Source organism: Bemisia tabaci, chromosome 4, assembly GCF_918797505.1.
Source record: "Bemisia tabaci chromosome 4, PGI_BMITA_v3".
Lineage (NCBI taxonomy): Eukaryota > Metazoa > Arthropoda > Insecta > Hemiptera > Aleyrodidae > Bemisia > Bemisia tabaci.
In genome coordinates this window covers 48,854,414-48,873,858 of record NC_092796.1, presented here as the reverse complement: position 1 = coordinate 48,873,858, position 19,445 = coordinate 48,854,414, and the positions used below count along the sequence as shown (strand labels likewise).

The following is a 19,445-nucleotide window of genomic DNA, read 5'->3' as shown; positions in this document are numbered from 1 at the left end:
TTATGAGTAAGTGGAGATGAGATTAGAATACAACAGTAGGTGCATTCGATAATTGCGTTTATGCATTTGATAAGATGTGCACTGATGAAAACACGAAGCTCAGCACAGTGAAAGTTTTCATAACTCGGTACCTAAAAGAAAAGCACGTCATTCTTTAGGTGGACCTATTCTTCTCCTTTCACTGGCACTTATGTGTGATGGTGTCAGGAGGAAGGGGACTTAACGTGAAAAGATACAAATTAAACACAGTCATATTTGATTTGTATAAAAAAACTCAAAATTTGGACAAAAAACCATTTTTTTTCGGATTTGTAAGTATGTTTTTCTTAAAAAACAAAATGTTGCAAGTTGCCTAGAGGAACAAAGCTTGCTTGAGTCAAGTTGTACTACCTACTTTCTGATTTGTAAATTATAAATGTAAAAAATTTGATCGTTCGAAATTGCTGTTCGCAAAAAAAAAAAAAAAAAAAAAAAAAAAAAAAAAGGGTTTAGAGCATTTTTCTTGGTGACTTTGTTCTGCCACCGATTTTTCTGTTTATTTTTCAATGTTTTTTATTTTGTTCAGCAATTCTCTACGTTTAATATTGAACGAGATATCGCGCTAAAATTCGATTTTTAAGACTTCATCTACCGCGGTAGTGACACCCTTGGTTCTACCACCTCGCTCCCATCAGTCAGTGAGACACACACTTGCACTGGTTACTCAACGTGAAACTTGGACGAGAGCAAAGTGAAAGAAACCAAGGGTGTTACTACCACGGCGGATGACGTCATAAACCGAATTTTTAAACCGCGATATCTCAATGATATTGAACGTAAAAAGTTATTGTCTGGGCAAATCTCATTTTTTTTGGCTATCCTTATAGTCAAGCTTCACAATTTTGAGCTCAGCACAACTGACCTACTGTACAAATAAATAATTAAAAAAAAAAGAGAATATGAGTAATGCAATTATAATATTACATTATTTTATAGGATTTTTAGAGTAATAAATCCTAATTATTATTTTTTTAGTTTTTTTTTTTTTTTGGGGGGGGGGAAGGGGGAGTCGGCTTTATTCTGAATGCTGTAAGGACAAAGTAAACAAGTTAAGCGCACGGAAAATTCGTTTATGCGGTTGATGCAGAATTTTCAGAGTGCATGTAATTTTCCACTACCTTATATTGTTAACTTTATTAGTTCATGGTAAATGTTTGTGCTGAGCGTAGTTTTCCTTTCGGGAATTCGTCAAGCATCAAAAGCGTCATTTATTAAATATGGATCAGTTCATTCAAAAAGTACCATTTCAAGCTCAGAGTACCTTGAAAGGAGCCGAAGTGGCGCATTGAAGGTCAGGTTTATTATTCTTTAAAAATTGGTACAGTCAAAAAATTATGTCCTTCGAGCCGGAGTTGAACCAGCGACCTATGGATTACCGTTCCGAAACCAACTACAGTCCACCGCTCTGCCAACTGAGCTATCGAAGGCACTGATTGTATCTGAAACAAAATCAGAATATAAGTGTAGAAGGCTAATATTATGATCTACTTTCACTTTTGCCGCGCTTCGGCTGGCTGCCGCGTCGCACAGTGTAGCGAGTCAGCGGAAGCGGTTGAACCAAACGTGGAAACTTGATCATCTTTTATCTTTGTCAATGCAAGACATAAGCGGTTTAAAAAAAGACCAGATGGTTTCCTTGTTAAATTTTCTGCAATATAGTTTCCTTAAAGTTACATGAAACCAAATAAACATCGCGCAATTTTATTTGACAAATTCATGTCCAACCTCTACCAATAGCTTATTCAACTGTGCGACGGCGCGGAGTAGGATCAGTGACACCGCGTCTAAAAAACAGCTTATCTACCTACAGTTTCTACAGTTTAAAAATAAAAATAGAAAATAAAAAAAGTAAATAAATAAAATATAAAACAAGCAGGAAGCTCCAACGCATTGGCGTCGGAGAGCGGCTCTGGGGGCAGTAGTTGTAGTCAAGAATGAGGGCCTAGACACATTTTGTCATTGATGTACAATCCGACAACTGTCGATTCATGTTTTGTAACTTAGCAGATTTACGTAGCCGGTGTATAAATGTGTATTGGGCTTTGATATGGCGAATACATGGCATTATCACTTGTTGTATACTTTTAATTTTGAAAGCTCTTTGGAGGTCCGCTTCCTAAAAAATCTCTGGTTGATAAGTCGTTTAGCGAGGCTGCAAAAAATTTGCATTTTTATATCTGAAAGTGTAGGTATTGGTTTTTTGTATAATTGTTTTTTTGGATTGCTGGAAAAGTAACGCATACTTCTATAATTTAGGACTGAGTCAGGGAAATATAAGGTTCGTTAAATAGTAAATATTCCTAGTACCGTGTGACACTATTGTTAACGAAAAGTTTTTGCAACTTGTCAAAGAGGTTGTTGAATGATCTTCGAATAACTTTTGATGAGCTATAGAGGTAATGGTTCTATCTGCAGCTCGTGGACTTCTGTACGATATTGTCCAGAATCATCTAAATTTTCAAAAAGTGTCCGCTTGTTCGATACCCAATTTGCTCATTCATGCATACAAGGAGAAGCGCATGAAAGCTTTAGCAGACATTTTGGAGATGAATCAAGAATTAGATGAAGAATTTATGACTTAAATCACGGCACCTTAATCACGGGATGACCTTAATTACGGCAACTATTTATTGTCCATGAGATGCAGATGGTTCCATTTCCCTAGCTCATCAAAAGGTATTCGAAGATCAATTTCATCAGCCACCCGTACGAACCACGTTTCTAGTGACCCGTACTTGCTTCGCACGTATGAAACATACAATCAGAGAAAACAGAATTCATCTTACAATAATCAATAATCAGTAGGACATGAATCGTTGCGATGTATAATACGACATTATAATGCGGCATTACTATTGTAATTCATTTTAATGTTTAGGGGCATTATAAATCATTATTGCCACGTCGGAATGAAATGTTGTAGACTGAATTGAAAAGCATGTTGGCAAAATCCTATATATTAAAATGCAAAGTCCCGAATCTTGGGGCATTAACTTTGAGAGAACCACCGGACCGATTTGCATGGGATTTTTTTTAAATGAAAGCCCCTGAGCTGTAGATTTGCAGGCTGTGATCGTTTTTTCGATTTTCTCAAATTTTCTCCCATAATTTTCTAAAATTGTCTTCGATGCATTAAAACGGAGGTCCGAATCTTTGGACGTTAACTTTGAGAGAACCACCGGGCCGATTTGCATGGGGTTTTTTTTAAATGAAAGCCTGTGATCTGTAGATTTACAAGCTGTGATCGTTTTTTCGATTTTCTCAAATTGTCTTACTTTTATCGACGAGTGAAGTTTAGCTGGGCTCAAATTTTCTCCCATTTATTCAGACTAAAGTCCGCATTTTGGGACATTAACTTTGAGAGAACCACCGGACCGATTTGCATGGGGTTTTTTTTAAATGAAAGCTTCTGATCTGTAGATTTGCAGGCTGTAATTGTTTTTTCGATTTTCTCAAATTTTCTTACTTTTATCGACGAGTAAAGTTCAGCTGTTTTGAGCGGTCATCCGGCCGCTACCTGCTTGCCCGTCCCTAGATACCCCCTCTAGGGTCTCAGCCACCCCTCCCACCACGTTCTTTCGGCTATCTCCGTTTTCTTTCGTATAGCTCTCCTCCACCAACCTCAAAGAAGGAAGTTTGGGTCGCATCGTCGTTCGTCAGTTCGTCACTCGCCACCCACATTCCTTTGCCATCCCTCGGCTGCTCCGCCTCACAGCTTCTTGATATCCTGGCATCTTATTCTCTGCGGCTTGACTGACCCTGACTTATTAACTGCAGTATTGCGTATTGCTAACAACACGTATTGTTACAGACATTTTATTCATCATTATTAAGTAGATTCAACTAATTGCTCCGATTCCAATTAAGGTACTGCACCACCATTGCTAGCTGTGGAGGGCGCCCGTAGGGCGTCCGGAGCAGCTAGTTTATTATAAAAATAGTATAACATGTAAGTTATAACATAAAGGTAATACAAATTAAATGATTAGAGCGTGTATATTTCATTACATTATAGGTATATTACAATCATTTTTGTCATTGTTGGAAATTTTGATAGTTTGAATTTTGATAGTTGATAGTTGATAGTTTGAGAGTTGAAAATTTGGTTATTTTATTTAGTTAAGGTGATTCGATAGACGCCATATTTTGTGTCAGAATGGCATGCGACATATCCCATCAATTGGTTCCATTTTTTCATTTACTCATCATTTTTCTCCAATTTTAAGTTTCGCAATTCTGTTTTCAGGAGACTAAAGCACTCACTTATCAATTTGTATATTTATATTGAGTTAAGGGTAGAGACGTATTCCTCACCGGAATTGAGGAATGGAGGTGTTACAGTAAGTCCGGCATTAGGTTCCATTTCGACATCAGCGACGATCAACGCTACGATACTGGAAGCCAGTCTTCCGATATTAAATCCCTAGCGGGGAAGAAAAAAAATGCCTAGATTTCGCTAAAAATCCCTAAATTCCCAGATTTGCTCAAATATACTTAAAAAATCCCTAGATTTTGCAAAAAGCGCCATTTTTTTATGAAGAATCATGATGTCATTCGATGTAGCGATTTGCAATATTTAAATCTGATTGGCTCGTTTGAATTTTGGCGCTCTCTGAAAGCAGTGCTAATCCAGACCAATAAAATGAAAGAATATTAGTTGATTTCTTATTATTAACAGGTTGAATGCAGTTGAATGTCAAGTACATCGAAGGACGCAATCGTTTTAATTTCCGGCTTATTTGCGGGGAAAATAGTGTTGCCAAAAAGGCCTACAAAATATAGATGAAAAAATGTTTTCGATTGTCGAAGCTAGAATTGAGGTTAAAAAGTTGATTTTTGGTAACTTTACCTCATCAAAAAAAAATCCCTAGATTTCCTGAAAAATCCCTAAATCCCTGGAAATTCCGGAAAATCCCTAAATCTAGGAATAAACTCTTAGACATCGGATGGCTGTTGGAAGCATTAGAGTCAACATTTGAAACGCTGCTGCAGAATTTGCCGGGAGTATAATCGAGTGTTGAAAGTCAGTAGAATTGAACAATGTAATAATTGCTTTCCGAAATAAGCGTTATAATAAAAAAACAACGAATCTGAACTGTTAATACTGGAACACACCTTCTGTAAATGTACCTTGCGAGAGATAAGTAAAAAAATAGATGTACTGGAGGAGAAGTGCTTCTCCACAGAGTTTGAAGAAGGAAAAAAAATGCCCAAATTTACTTACTTCAGCATTTTCGGCAAAATCACTGCAATTTCCGAACCTTTTTCTGGCCAGGGGCCAAAATTAAATGATTATGAAGGGCCACTTAGATGTTGTAGATAAAAATAGGACTGTTGAAAAAGTCGCCGTTTTCAATAAATATGTACCCGGAATGGAAGACATCTAGGGGAAAATTGTTACGATTTTCCGATGCAAATATTTTCCTACAATCTATTTTCCTGCGTTTTGGGATTATACGTACTAAGCAGGCTAAGGGCCCGTTCGCCAAAACTAATCGGAACTGTATGAATGAATTGCTCCTTTTAAAAATCAAAACAATATCGAATTGCGATATATTACACAGTTAAGATAGGGCTATGTCCTGTCGTAAGCGGCGACATAAAGTCGATATCATTTCAATAATCGCCCCAATGGCCACGATAGTTGTTAGACGTTTACGGTTTCCCTGGTAACCTTTGTTTGCTATCAGCTGATATCGAGTAAATGACTAGGAAGCTCCAACCCAGTGGTTAAAGCTTCCTTAACCGCGAAAACTTTAAAATTCAAATTTTCAAATTTTGAACGTAAAGTACATTTTTTCCATCACGAGATAAAAGCACAAACAAGTTTTGAATTGTTGACTGTATCACCATGATTCCAAAAATACAATACACAACATAGCATTGACTAACAATAAAACAGTATGCAATAAAATAAAGTCATGACAAGGAACATAGCCGAAAATGGCGCCGATTCCCATCAACCAACGCGCGGTCTCTACAATGTAACATGCTGCATTGATACTCCCCAGCTGGGACCGTCCGGAATAGCAGCTCTAGTGCAAGCACCAGAGCCGCTAAAACAGAAAAAAGTAAGCCAAAAATATTAAAAGAAGGTTTAAAAAATAAATGCTAGAGCACTGGTATTATAATTACAAGATCTTAACTAAAGTAACTTTTGCGGAAGCCTTATCTTTTCACGCGAACCTTTCTCAGGGGAAATTATCATTTTAACGAGTTTTTCATATAGCTTTATTCCAGGAAAATTTACATGGTAATTATTTCACGTAAATTTTTAATTCCTCGAACATCACACTCATCTTTACACTTTTTACCGTTACAGACACATGAACTGGACCGCTTCCTATAACGAATTCGTCGTGTACAGCAGGGAGCATTTTTCGTTGGAGAATCAAATTCCAATTTTTAGACTGAATTAGAGAATAATCGTCCCTTCAACGAGAGCTCGAGTACTTACGTGCATTTGTGTCGGTGAATATACGAGAATCAAAATACCACATCTCCGTCATCTGACAAAATCGGTTGCTTGTGTCCTCGTAATAATTCTAAATGACCCGTCAAAAATAAACTCGCCACTTCGAAAGTATACCTACATAAAATAATTTGTTCTTTCATACTTTGTCATTAAAAAATGAATTCTGAGTTACATTTGATAAAGATAATAATTTAACATTTTTCTGGAATTATCAGGAAAGACATTACACTACCTAATAATTGTAAAAAATAATGTAAAACCTGCGATGGTATCATTATGCATCATATTGCTTCAAATGAGGATTTTGTGAATCACAATAAACGTGTTTTTACTACGGTTTTACAACTTTAATTATTGGCTGTATCAGGATAGGACGCGGAAAAACAAAATATGATTATCGTTATTTCTTTTTTAAGTATCATTCGATGACAAAAGAAAGGGGAGCTCAAAATGTGTACCCTTACGATATCGTCATTAATTTCATGGAAAAAAGACATTAACTCCGAAAAGAGAGAGAGAAAAGTAATGGGTCTCGTTCCACTCGCATAAAACTCTTTTATTCTTACGATCCTGTCGGCAACATGGCATAAACTTACGACACTATTTCTCTTGTTGCGCCTCGCTCGCTCCTCGATGAAACTACTAAAAATGAGGCGAACGTGGACGAAAGGAAAGGGCGGAGAAGGGGTGGGTGGTAAAGGGTTGGGAGGGACCTGATCCCGTGATTGGAGACTGGGGAGTCTGAGCTTTCATCCCTGCCCACAGACCCCGGGGCTAGTATAAATTCCACTTTTCGGCGAGGGGTTGGTAATTTGAGAAAGTTCCGCGCCGTTCAACACTGTGGTCGCCTCGCGCCTTTCGGCCTTTTCGGTGAAGCCGCTCCCGCGAAAAAACCACATCGGAATTTTCTGCCAAGGTAGTCTTCTAGAACCTTTAATCCAGTTTTTCTTACACAGTGATTTGTTTTTAAAAATTACCCTCATTGTCTTAAGCTTATAATAATGTGTATTTCCGCCCTATGATAAAGTGATTTTTTTTTTTCTTTTAGCTCTGAGGATAATTTTTGCAACCGCTCATTACTTCTCTCAGGGAACTTTGAAATTATTGAGGGGGGCGAAATGGCTTGGAATGTGATTTTTTTTCGACAAAAAATAAATAAATGAAAGCTATTCACGAGTGATTATATATTTATAATAATAATTTGAAGTGAAAAGTGAGAGAAACGATTGGAAATTATTTTTCGTTCGAAAAATTTTGTGGGTCTCTTTCTTTTTTTTCAGCTCGCGGAACATTGTACGGGAGAAAATTTTACCAGCAAAAACTCCGTGAACAGTGCGCATTCGAATTTTCAGAGAAAACTTTTAGTATATACGTCCATTTGTCAATGTGGCGCTAGAACTAACTTCTATGAGAAATGTAAAGTGGTAACAATGTACTATTTTCCAAAAATTTCACGGAGTTTATTTGCGTGATTTCAATCTTATTTCCCACTTTTCCCCCTTTTTTCCATGTTTAAATATCATTGAGGAATACTAAAGTTTCGCTCTACAGTTACTTCTATAGTTATAAATTTTTTCTCTAATTTGCGTCGAGAGTAATTTTAGCTTCTTAAAATAATTTCAAAAGGACAAACCGCGTGCTCTGGGTCGTGCGTTCTTACTTTCTCGCTCCCTCGTGGGTGGAAGAAGCATTGTCATCGTTTAAATCATGACATGAGAATTTTACTATTAAGTTATTTTTAGAGCAAAAGAGGAGGATACTGATACAGTTTTTCTCTGCTGCAGCTTCTGATTTTTTTAAACATCTCGTACTAAAAAAAAATACCAGAGTTTGTTTGGGTTCAGGTCTGAGGTTTGTGGGCGATAAGATTCATAGGAATAATAAGCATGAGTTGAACCTGTATAGCAAAACGTATCCCTCATGATTGCAGGCGCATCTTTATCGAGAACTATTGCATTGCAAGTAACTTTCATAGACCTGCTTTTTCACATGGTTCCGCCTGATTTTTACGAGACAATTTTTCGATTTAAAAAATTGAGTCAGGTTTTGTAGAATGACTGATTAATTATTTATTTCCTTGGAAGTTTGTACGGATTTATGGGTTGTTTCTGAGTTACACAGACGGTATTCCAGATTTAAGTCGTTTCGAACCTCAGGTCGTTTGAGTCAACGTTGATCCACGTCGAGGAGAATCCAAGTCAAATAGTTTTTAACATTGCAAACATTGTTTAAAAACAGCAATACTTGGGAAAAAGTACTTTATTTAAAATGCAGCTGTGGATGGAGCATCATTATACCCAGTTACTAGAGGAAAAAACACAGTTCAGGAAAAGGTTCCGTTTAACAGTGTTTGAGTTATATTTTTTTTTGATTCATTAAAAAAAAAATGTGTCAAAAAAGTTTGAGATCGTTTCATTCATACGTTGAAAAAAGGTTATCCAAATTTTTACCATCTGTTGCTCAAGCTTTTTTTCTGTATTTATATTCCAGTGAGTCAGTTACAAATTACATTGTAAAATAGTTCGTTGCAAGAATGACGCTTCAATTAGTATGGGATGATAAATATCCATGAATGATATTTGTTACAGGAAATTAGGAAACTCAGATATTTTATCAAATACCTATAAGGAGCTAATGAAGTATTCAAAAATTTCCAAGTTTTGCATATTGGTCAAATACCTTTCAATGTTTAATATTTTGAAAGGAAAAACAATCGAGTCACCTTGGTATATTTTCACTAATTCTATTTGTTCTGGATTAATTTTTACTTTCAAATTTTAAAGCCTCTGAATTTTTTAAACTACCAATTCAATCGAAATAACTTTATCATCTAGCGAATTTTATTTTATCGAATAAAATTATTAAACTATGAAATACCTTTTTATTTTTTACACAGAATTTCATCATGAAGGACACATTAAGGGTAATTTCTGGTCAACAATTCCTAATAAAAGCTCAGAGATTTCAAAATTTTTACAAGAATTTTTCATCAAAAAATACATGAACATTAAGATTTAATGATTGATTCTCTGCGTAGGATCTTTATAAAATGATCAATTAGCCTGCCCACGCATACATATAAAAAAATCAGATTTGAGATTTTCATTTACAATTACTTTTCGATTCATGAGTAACAACTACAATGTTCCGAATTCTGTGCAGATGCTCCGAGTCACATTGATATGCAGTGTCATCTTCTTCCTGCTGGTCAGCACGAAGATCCCTGTGGATGCGAGGTACCTGCCCACCAGAAGCATGGACGACCGCCTCAATCGTCTAAGAGAATTGCTCAGAGACGTAAGTAACCATCTAATTTCCGCGACCTCAATACCAATATCTGGCGTTTGCCTAAAAACGCCTTCAAAACGACGAGCATACCATTTCACGACGCCTGTGTTAAAATAGTTATCGTTTATGAAACCAGGCGCACTCCCAAAGTTGCCGCACTGAAGATGTGCAGGGCTGGTATGATTTACTTCTCGGCTTAAGGACTGCATTAGATTTCTCTTCACTCTGATCAATACTCTCTGTTACCTTACTATACGGGACTAAAAGATGACTGGGTTCGGACGGTTCTTCTAATCATTATTACAATGTTACTCCATGACGGTAGATTGAGTCAAAAGTAAATACACATCAATTTGAGTCGAACGAATTTTACTTAACTTTTGATTTCACCTTGAATTTTTAGCAACGCAATCGAAAATTTACGGGTAGAAACACAATTCAGGTGGTCAGCATCTAATAATCGATTTAAAAACCCTCCATCAAATTTACAAATATTCTAGCACGAAAATTCAGCTACGGATCTGACTATAAACGAATGCAAAATAGTTTTAAGTCACTTGAAACGAGTTTAAAACAAGATATGTGCAAAAATCAAGAGTACAAGTTCAAATCAAACACACTCCTACTCCATCCGTACTCTCCCCATATAGGTACTCTAGATTCGTGTTAAAAACAATACGAATCCATTTCTGATTGGTTCCCGTATGTTAGGCCTCCACAGTGTCATAAACGGGAATAAAGATTACCGTTTCACCAATATTGCAAATAGTATTACCTGGAGTAAACCGTAAATTAGGGGCACGGCAAGGAACAAACGGAATAAGAGAAGGAACGGAGACGGGAATTCGGGAATGAGTCAATCAAAATTTACAAAAAACGTTCAATTTGTGTAATGTTTATTCCCGTTTGTGACATCCACAAGCCGAGTTGTCTCGTTGTGAAGGCGTAGAGAAAAAAAGGAGGTGTTTGCATTTCAAGCATCATGGATTTTTTGACGACGTAAGTTGGTACGGACAACTTATATGATCGATTTTCTTGGCTTTTGTGTAGTTTATGGAAAAAAGCCATTCTATATAAATTGTTTGAAATTATATCATGAGTTAGTTTCAAAAAAAAAATTGGACGTTATGGTTCGTTTTGCGTACTTCGAATTCCGGATTTTGCTGGCCAGGTAGAGTACCTATATTGAGAGAGTATGGCCACTGGTGTTACCGCCTCTGATTGGCTGAGCCATCTTAGGCTGAATGGAGCCCTTAGGATCCAAAAATGGCGGACGCCATAAATTAATGTAATGCAAAATGACTCAAAATGTAGTTTTCTTTGCTTATAGTAACGAGAAATTTACCTAAATGCACTAGTGCGACTTCTCTACATATGTTTAAGGCTAATCGTGTGCAATTTTTGAGAAAAATGATCTTAGATGTAGTAAGGTTGGTAGCAAGCGTGGTTGGTGAAAACCGTCAAAAATTGGCAATGACCTCCCTCCCTTCCACAAAAACCAAAAAAACGCACCGCCATTTTTGGGTTCTAAGCCTCTCCATGGGGCCCAGTGGCCATACTCTCTCAATATAGGTACTCTATGGCCAGGTTGTGCCGACTACGTCACAGGGTAAATAATCCATAAGATGCAAACACCTCCTTTTTTCTCTGTGCCATAATGGGACTCCAGATTCGTCTTGAGGGGCACCCTTGTCCGAGGTGCAATGTGCGGTGTCGTTGGGCCGTGCCCGTGGCCTGGGATCGATGTCACGTTCAAGAGCAGGATCAGGAGTCGCTTGGCGGGCGTGAGTGCGGAATGCGGCGCGGCAAGGTGCTCCGAGTCCGGAAGCGATTGGCAATCGGCCGATGGATCGGTGAAATGGATTTCAGGGCAATTAGCGCATCATTGTCGCACGCTCGCCAATGCCCACGCTGCCGAGCTAAGGAAGAACGCCGTATGCACTTTCCAGAGTTGCCAAATTTCCTTCGATAAAATGCTTATATTTGAGGAAATTTATGAATATTTGGACTGAGTTAAGCAGAAAGGAACCAACCCACATTTTGGAAAAAATTGAGTTATGAGTGGTATTGAACTCAACCGCTGCTCTACCAACTATCGCTAAAAATTCAAAGTTTTTGTTGGAGCAAATTTTGCAGAAATTGAACTGGAAGTTTATCTTTTACATTGAGTCTTATGCAGGAGCCAAACTTTAAACCTCTTTTTCTCGGTTCGATCCCGATGTGGCTTGGTTCCTTTCTGTTTAACTCCGTCCATTTCTCCTTGAAATTTTCAGGAACTCTCGGTAAAATTGCGTACAAAATTAACTGAAAAATCGAAAGAAAATTATTCATAATTTCACCGGGAAATTCGTGTTTCATCAGAGGAAATTTGGCAACGCCTCATGGTTCATACGGCGTTTTTTCTTAGCATGGCAGCGTGGCTCGTGGCCGCGGCCGTGGCTCCCAAAACTCACAGCTCCATCCTCATCGTTCGTCACCTCAAAGCAGCGCTTGCGTAACCGAGCCTCTCACAACGCTCCAATTTACGGTTGTCAACGAGGGATTTCTCCCACCGTATCGCTCAGTTATACGCGCGGAGTAGCTTGTGGAGAGAGCATGCACACTGGGCCTCATATATATATAAACTCCTTGCTGTAAAAATAAAATGAAAAAAAAAAATCTCAAATTTTTCATCGATTTTTTTTTTTTTTTTGGATCAAGAGTGCACTGGAAAAAGTCTTTTAGGTCCAGAGTCGAGACTAAAAAAAATTGACGAGAGAAAATACTATTGATTCAATCGGATTTTTGAGTTAGATGCGCAGAGTATCTTGTGGAGAGAGCATGCACACTGGGTCTCATATACACACTCTTTGCTGTAAAAATAAAATGAAAAAAAATATCAAATTTTTCATCAATAATTTTTTTTTTTTTTGATCAAGAGTACACTGGAAAAAAAGTCTTTTGGGTCCAGAGTCGAGACTAAAAAAATTTGACAAGAGAATTGATTCAATCGGATTTTTACTTAAATCAAAAGTAAATCCGCTCAAATTTAGAGGCTTGGCTCTCGATTCAAGCAAAAATCCGATTGAATCAAGGGTGTTTTCAATCAAGGGATTTCTCCCACCGTATCGCTCAGTTATGCGCCCAGAGTAGCTTGTGGAGAGAGCATGCACACTGGGGCTTATACAAACTCCTTAATGTAAGTGGAAAAAAAAATCTCAAATATTCGACCAATAATATTTTTTTGGATCAAGAGTGCACTGGAAAAAAAGTCTTTCGGGTCCAGAGATCGGACTCTTAAAAAATTTGACAAGAGAAAGTACTCTTGATTCAATCGGATTTTTGCTTTAATCGAAGGTGAATCCGCTCAAATTAAGAGGCTTGGCTCTCGGTTCGAGCAAAAATCCGATCGAATCAATGAAGAGTTATTTCCTTGTCAAATTTTTAAAGTGTCTGGACACTGGGTCGTAGAGATTTTCTCTCCCAGTGTGATGTATCTAAATTTAAGCTGTTTTTTTTTGCTCAGTCCAAGCATGTTTTTCTTATTTCTAAAGAAATTCAGCATGAAACAAGAAAAAAATACAGTGGCAAAAATTTAAGAACTATCATGCTTGAGCCAAGCACTTATTTTCAATGCTGGGAACCAAAAAAATTACAATCTGAATGGTATACGAAAATAGACTTTCACTTTTTATTCAAGATCTAACTAAATTAACAGTATATTAAATTGACAGACTTTATCGTGATTACGAAGAAATGCCTATAACTTACGTGATTTAAAACTCTGTCATACCATAACCACGCCAGCTCTAGTCGAAGACGTTGCTCAAAAGACGGTCTATAAATTAACAGTCCTGAGCTGGACAAACATTATGGACTCTCTAGCATTCAATATTTATTTTTCCTTCGTTAAAAATTAAAGATGATTTATATTAATACTCTTTTCACTGTTTCTGTGATGCAAGAGTATAACTTCATTTTTAGATGAGCCCTGGAAAAAATTAAATTATGCGGAGGACGAGGCTCATCTTAAAAAGTAGTTACTCCGTACATCAAAAAGCGACGTTTGTCAGAATGCAACATTGTTCTATAAGAGAGAAGTTATACGTAATTTTGATTTCAAAAAAGGATAAAAGTAATATAAATCATATTGTTATCATCTCCGAGGTAGAACGAAAGTTGCCACTTAACAAGGGGGAATCAGAATTTCATTCTAATTAGAGGAATTTTTTCTGCACGGAGAGCTGCAAGGGCTGAACTTCAGCTCAAATGAGGCACTAAAGTTTTCGGTTCAGGTAAACGAAATTTGCAGTTCTACACTCCGAACTTCAGTTCAAGTAACCGACGTCTTTCGCACAGAATACGATTCTTGCGGCTAGTATTACTAACATGAAGTTCGATTCCCATGACTGAGAATTTCGCATGCGTATACCTGAACTGAAGGTTTCAGTGTCCGTATATGAACTGAAGTTTCTCCGTGTATTTTTCTTGTAGGCCGTTGTTGTAATATTTGAACCAACGGAGTCACATTTGTTGCTTACTTGTAGACTTTCATGCTGACAACACTGTATGATTATGTAAACACGAGTTGAGAAGAAGGAGAGAGATGAAAAATTGCAGATATGAAATTGATAGGAGGATAGTAAACGGAAGGGATGACACTTGGACGCTCACTCAAACTGATGTAAGTGATAGAACGGACACGGGCTTCACACATTGCTAATTGCTTCGCCGAGGCCCAGCGGCAGCGACTTAAACGCGCATAGGTTAAAAAGTCGCCAGTCCTTTGATGGGTGACTTTGCTCCTCCTCATCACTGGGGGTTTGATCAATCAAATCAAAAGCAACACTGTAATTGCTATAAAAATTAGTCGTTATCCTCGGGTGTGAAATACCACAACAATGGTGATACTACAAAAGTGGTCATGGAAGATAATACTCAACCAATCCACTACTGTGATCATCTAAAATCGGTCGACTGTTATATTTATTACCATTATCAACACCTCAAATCCAAGCATAGCATGTATTCTTTAGATTCACATAATTATTCATTAACACTTATTTTTTCCTTAAACTCTCTTAAAATCTTTGAGAGAACCCACTTTTAGGAGTCAATATTTTCGAATGCATTCATATACTTTTTGGTCTATTCGCCACATTTGACTTAAAATGCCTCAATTGTCCCTAAAATTGATCTCGTTTTGAAGAGAGTAACCTCAAAGTCCTATAGAAATCACGCATGCATTCTCATTTCTAGTTGCCAAAATTTGCAGTTACATTTGATTATTTTTTCTGCATTTTTCTCCTTGCTCATCTCTCTTTCCTCTTTCCTCGCTCTCCATCCACAAATTAATTGAATACCTCTTAACTCGATGGTAGAGTGAAAATGATCTTCTTATGAAGAATGAGATTCTTAAATGATCAATACGATCCCTAGACGCACTTTTTTGTGCCTGTTATCCAATGGTTAAAAGGAGAAGGGATAACAATGTCTCTCGTACTCGTGCGTATAGTGTTTTGTCGCTCCTGTATTTGAAGGCGCTTTTAGAAAAAGGCGCGTCGTGTCTGCTTTTGTTTATCAGATATATTTCACTGTTATCTCGCAGAGATTTACAAGTGATTCCTTATGAACGCTAAAATGAAGACCACTTTTCGATAGGGACTGAACGGTGTTACTTTGGTTACTCCATAGTCGAGACTATAAATTCAAGGTGTTCGATTTTCAACCATTCACCCCGAGTATCAGCTCCATCCGGGAATTGTCTTCACTTTCAGTTTCACAGAACTGCTTGTTCAATAGTTTTTGTAGTATCACCCAGGTTGTGCATTGTGTTGAAGCATCATTATGAGCCGAAGGATTTAAAGACGACCAGAACTTGCTCCTCAAAATCCATCGTGTTTTCGCCCCCTTTTGTAAAAACAGGTTGTCTATGGGGTGTCTTTATTTAGATAGCCATAACCAAAGAGTGTGAATTCAGAACTAAAATTGGTATGCGCCATCATAAGTCACTTTGATTTGGCATGGTGTTCCTTGCGCAGGAAACTAAATGCCTTCACTTCCCATACTGTATTGGAGCCTAATTTGACTTTTATTTTCATGACAAGAATCACAGGTCATCAGGTCCCCGATAAATGAAAGAAATAGCTCCATGATCTTAGCAATACTTACTTAATAGCGCTCACAAATCAATAGCTGAAGTATACGAGACCACGTATATCCGTTTGCGACGTTGCAGACTTTTCTCGTGGAAAACTAGTTGACGTAATTTCTTGAAAAAAAAACCCTGATTTTTCTCTATCAGCAGAATATTCTGCATAAATCAAGCTATTAAGTCCACTTGTTTCCGTTTGAAGAATGAACAAGGAGCGGAGATTTTGTAACACAACGGAGATGAGTGGTTTCGCCCTCTAGCCATCAAAATGTTTAGTTTGGAGGGAATGGTAAAGTCACGAAGTTCAATATGATAAATTACTTTTTTATTTATTGACCAGGTGCATGTTTTTTACTGAAATTTCGAGAAATTTCAGTAAAATCGCAAGGACAATTTGAAACCATCCCTGGGAAAGAAACAAATTGTCAAGTAAAACTTTGTAACATTGCAATGATCTAACTCTCAACCCTCCATTTCTACTTTCTAAGTCATACTGCCGTGCTAAGGAAGAACGCCGAATGAGCTTTCAACAGAGGCGTAGGAAGGAGGGGGCCAGTGGAGGCCTGCCCCCCCAGAATTGGAAAAAGTATCATCTGGCCCCCCCAGAAATTATGGATGGTGCAAAAACACCTTCTTCAACGGTAAGTCTCTGTCGCCGTGGCCCGTGAGAGGATGCCTATAAGTAGAATAACCTGTTTACTGCACAATTTCAAAGTATTTTAACCTTAAAATGCATAAAACTGGGTGATTTTTAGGCAGAAATTGAAGGAAGATTAGCGCCACAAGTGCCTCGAAATGCGCTCAAATAGAATTACAATTTCAAAAATTTTTCGGGGGAGGCCCCCCGAAAACCCCATTTAGGGGGGATATGGAATATCCCCCAAATCCCCCCCGTGGTGGGAGGCCAGGCCCCCCCAGAAAAATGACTTAGCTACGCCTATGAAGTCTCTTGCAGAAGGGATAGATAGGTGCAGATAGGTGCTTTTTTTGGATGAGCCTGAGCCAGAACTATTAGTTTCTTGGTACAAAAGATATAATGCATTTATAAGGCTCACATCGCAGTCGTCTGCTTAATCTTATATGACTGAAATAAATGTTAGTTCTGCCTGAAAATCTTTTGGAACCTGGCAAGTTTTAGTGAACGCTTAGTTAACTGTTAGTTTGTGATCGCCGGGAGAGCCTTCAAATATACTGGCTATACTTCCCGCTTTATCGGGAAGGTAGTTTAGTTGCGTGACCCAACCGAATGCTCAGAACGCCTTCAAATCTGGCGATACCTCCCGCTTTGCCGGGAAGTTAGTTTAGTTGCGTGACCCAACCGAACGCTTAGAACGCCTTCAAATCTGGCGATACCTCCCGCTTTGCCGAGAAGTTAGTTTAGTTGCGTGACCCAACCGAACTCTTAGAACGCCTTCAAATCTGGGACCCCCCATTGAGCTGGGGAATATTCCATATCCTCCAGACAGACCCCCCAGTGGTGGGGGGCCATGTCCCCCCAGCAAAATGACCTAGCTACGCTTATGGCCTTCAAACGTTGCCAAATTCCCTTCAGTAACAACCAAATTTACAAGAAAAATTTATGATATTTCTCCTCCAATTTCTGAGATAATTTTGTCATCAATTTGGTCTTGATTGCTTGAAAATTTCAAGGAAAAATGTGCATAAATTGCCTCAGAAATGCATGTTCTATCAGAGGAAATTGGGCAACTCTCGAATGTTCATACGGCGTTCCTCCTTAGCAGGCTTAGTGCTTATTTCTCAGATCCCGGCCACTGCCATGTACCTGGGGCTTAGGTTTTTCATCGTTTCTTTAAAAAAAAAATATTTTAATTTTTATTGTTGATGAAAATGACTCAGTTTTGAGGCGAAACGTCTCGGGTTTTATTAATTGTGTATTTTTAGCCTTGTTCCCCGTTTTTCATCGTTCTTTTTCCCACTGTTATCATTGTCTCGGACTGCTCTTAAAAATTTGCATCTATTCCTTAGCAAATGTAGAAAAAATGTATGTAGACGAAAACGTAGAATACGAGCAGCATTGCAAGGCCCATGCGTGGTTCCTGCAAAAAACGACTCAATTTCATCGGCGGTGTCGGCAGAAGCTCCGTCCATCTCCCGCGAGATTGCTTTCATTGATGAAAAGACGCGGGTCGTCTGGTGAGCGGCGGTGTTGCCGGATTGACGGAATTTCGGGGTCGAAGCCGGGATTATCCGGGATTATTTCGGACGAGGCGGCAACGGCGCAGAAGGAGGAGCTCCATTGCGCAATGCGATCGCATAACGTAAGACGGAAGAGGCCGGAGACGGAGCCGGCTGAGCAGCACCAAAGTTGCGGCTCCGTCACAACGTGACGCAAGGGCGTACCTTGATTTTAACATGAGCCCTGGTCTCTATATAACTGCATGTTCTCCTGGGCTCACGTGGGGATTGAGATAAGTCTGTACGTCGGGGGGACGACGACAATGGCTCACTAATCGGCATCGCATCGGCCACTGGAATCGCTGGATGCCCAAGCTGGACATGGCCGACTCATGCCCGCGTCGTTGTCGGATCAAAGTTCGCCCCGAATCAGAGTGCTGATTAATAAAATCCATAGATAAAGCGATAGACAAAGAGGACAGAGGGAAAATGCGGAGTGATCATGTTACACTGGAAAAAGAGTTACGGGCTATATAGACACACCATCCGTTCCGGGCTCAGAGGCCGAAAGTTCCGAGTGCTGAAGCCGTAGCTTCGATTGCTCCGGACGCTGCGCCCGGAACTTTTGGCCGCTGAGCCCGGAACGTGGACAGTATGTCTATATAGCCCGTAAATGCGGCTTCCATGGCCGGAGTTTTCTTTTCAGTGTGTTTGAGTCGGGTGGTTGTTATAGACCAAGGGAGAGGGGGGTGGGGCGCTCGAGAGTTGTCGTCAGTTAGTCTATTACTATCTCCTGTGTCTGTCGCAACTACCCAATTTCTCTTTGTGCTTGTCTATCGCTTATTCTATCAATCTCAATAATCCACCCTCTGGACACGTAAAAGTTGAGGGTGCCACTCGGCCCCCAATTCAAATGACTTATTTTGTTTTCTATTGGTTCTGCCATCCTCTAAGCTCCCTAATCCCTCATATTGTGTCCTACTTCCTCGCTTTGCACAAGAGTTAGCTGTCAGTGTGTTAACCACGAAGGACGTCCAAAAATGCAACTTAGAACTATTTTAGACCGTTTTGAAAAAAAATTGAATTTCTTAATTATCAGGTTGTTTCGGTGGGCAGGCAGGCAACATAGAATGAGATAGATGGGCTTAATGAGCAGTTGGGTCGTAGTCGGTAGATCGCGGAGGGTTTGGATCGGAGCACGCGGTATGCAGACGTCTGTCAGTCTGTCCGGCCGGGCCGTCCGGCTGTCCGCAGGGCACTGGGCCGACTTCGAGTTCCGGTTACTCTCCACGCGCACTCATAATCTAGTACAGTCTAATTACCGAGTTCACTCCCAAAGGAGACTATACCCTCATGACACGACGCCAGCATTGA

The 19,445-nt window shown here is 39.0% G+C and overlaps 1 protein-coding gene and 1 non-coding gene across 2 annotated transcripts in view; one reads left to right on the top strand and one right to left on the bottom strand.

Moving 5' to 3' along the window:
• Positions 1-1,376: 1,376 nt before the first annotated feature.
• On the bottom strand, positions 1,377-1,466 carry TRNAY-GUA (transfer RNA tyrosine (anticodon GUA)). The gene is given in 2 exon segments: positions 1,377-1,412; positions 1,430-1,466. It is a non-coding gene; the product is annotated as a tRNA-Tyr (tRNA).
• Positions 1,467-7,282: 5,816 nt separating this feature from the next.
• LOC109043810 (uncharacterized) overlaps positions 7,283-19,445 on the top strand; it is a 39,310-nt gene continuing 27,147 nt past the window's right edge. The window contains exons 1-2 of the mRNA XM_019061130.2: positions 7,283-7,430; positions 9,677-9,811. Coding sequence (XP_018916675.1) covers positions 9,677-9,811 — 135 coding nt within the window. The 5' untranslated portion in view covers positions 7,283-7,430. The remainder of the gene's footprint in view (positions 7,431-9,676; positions 9,812-19,445) is intronic.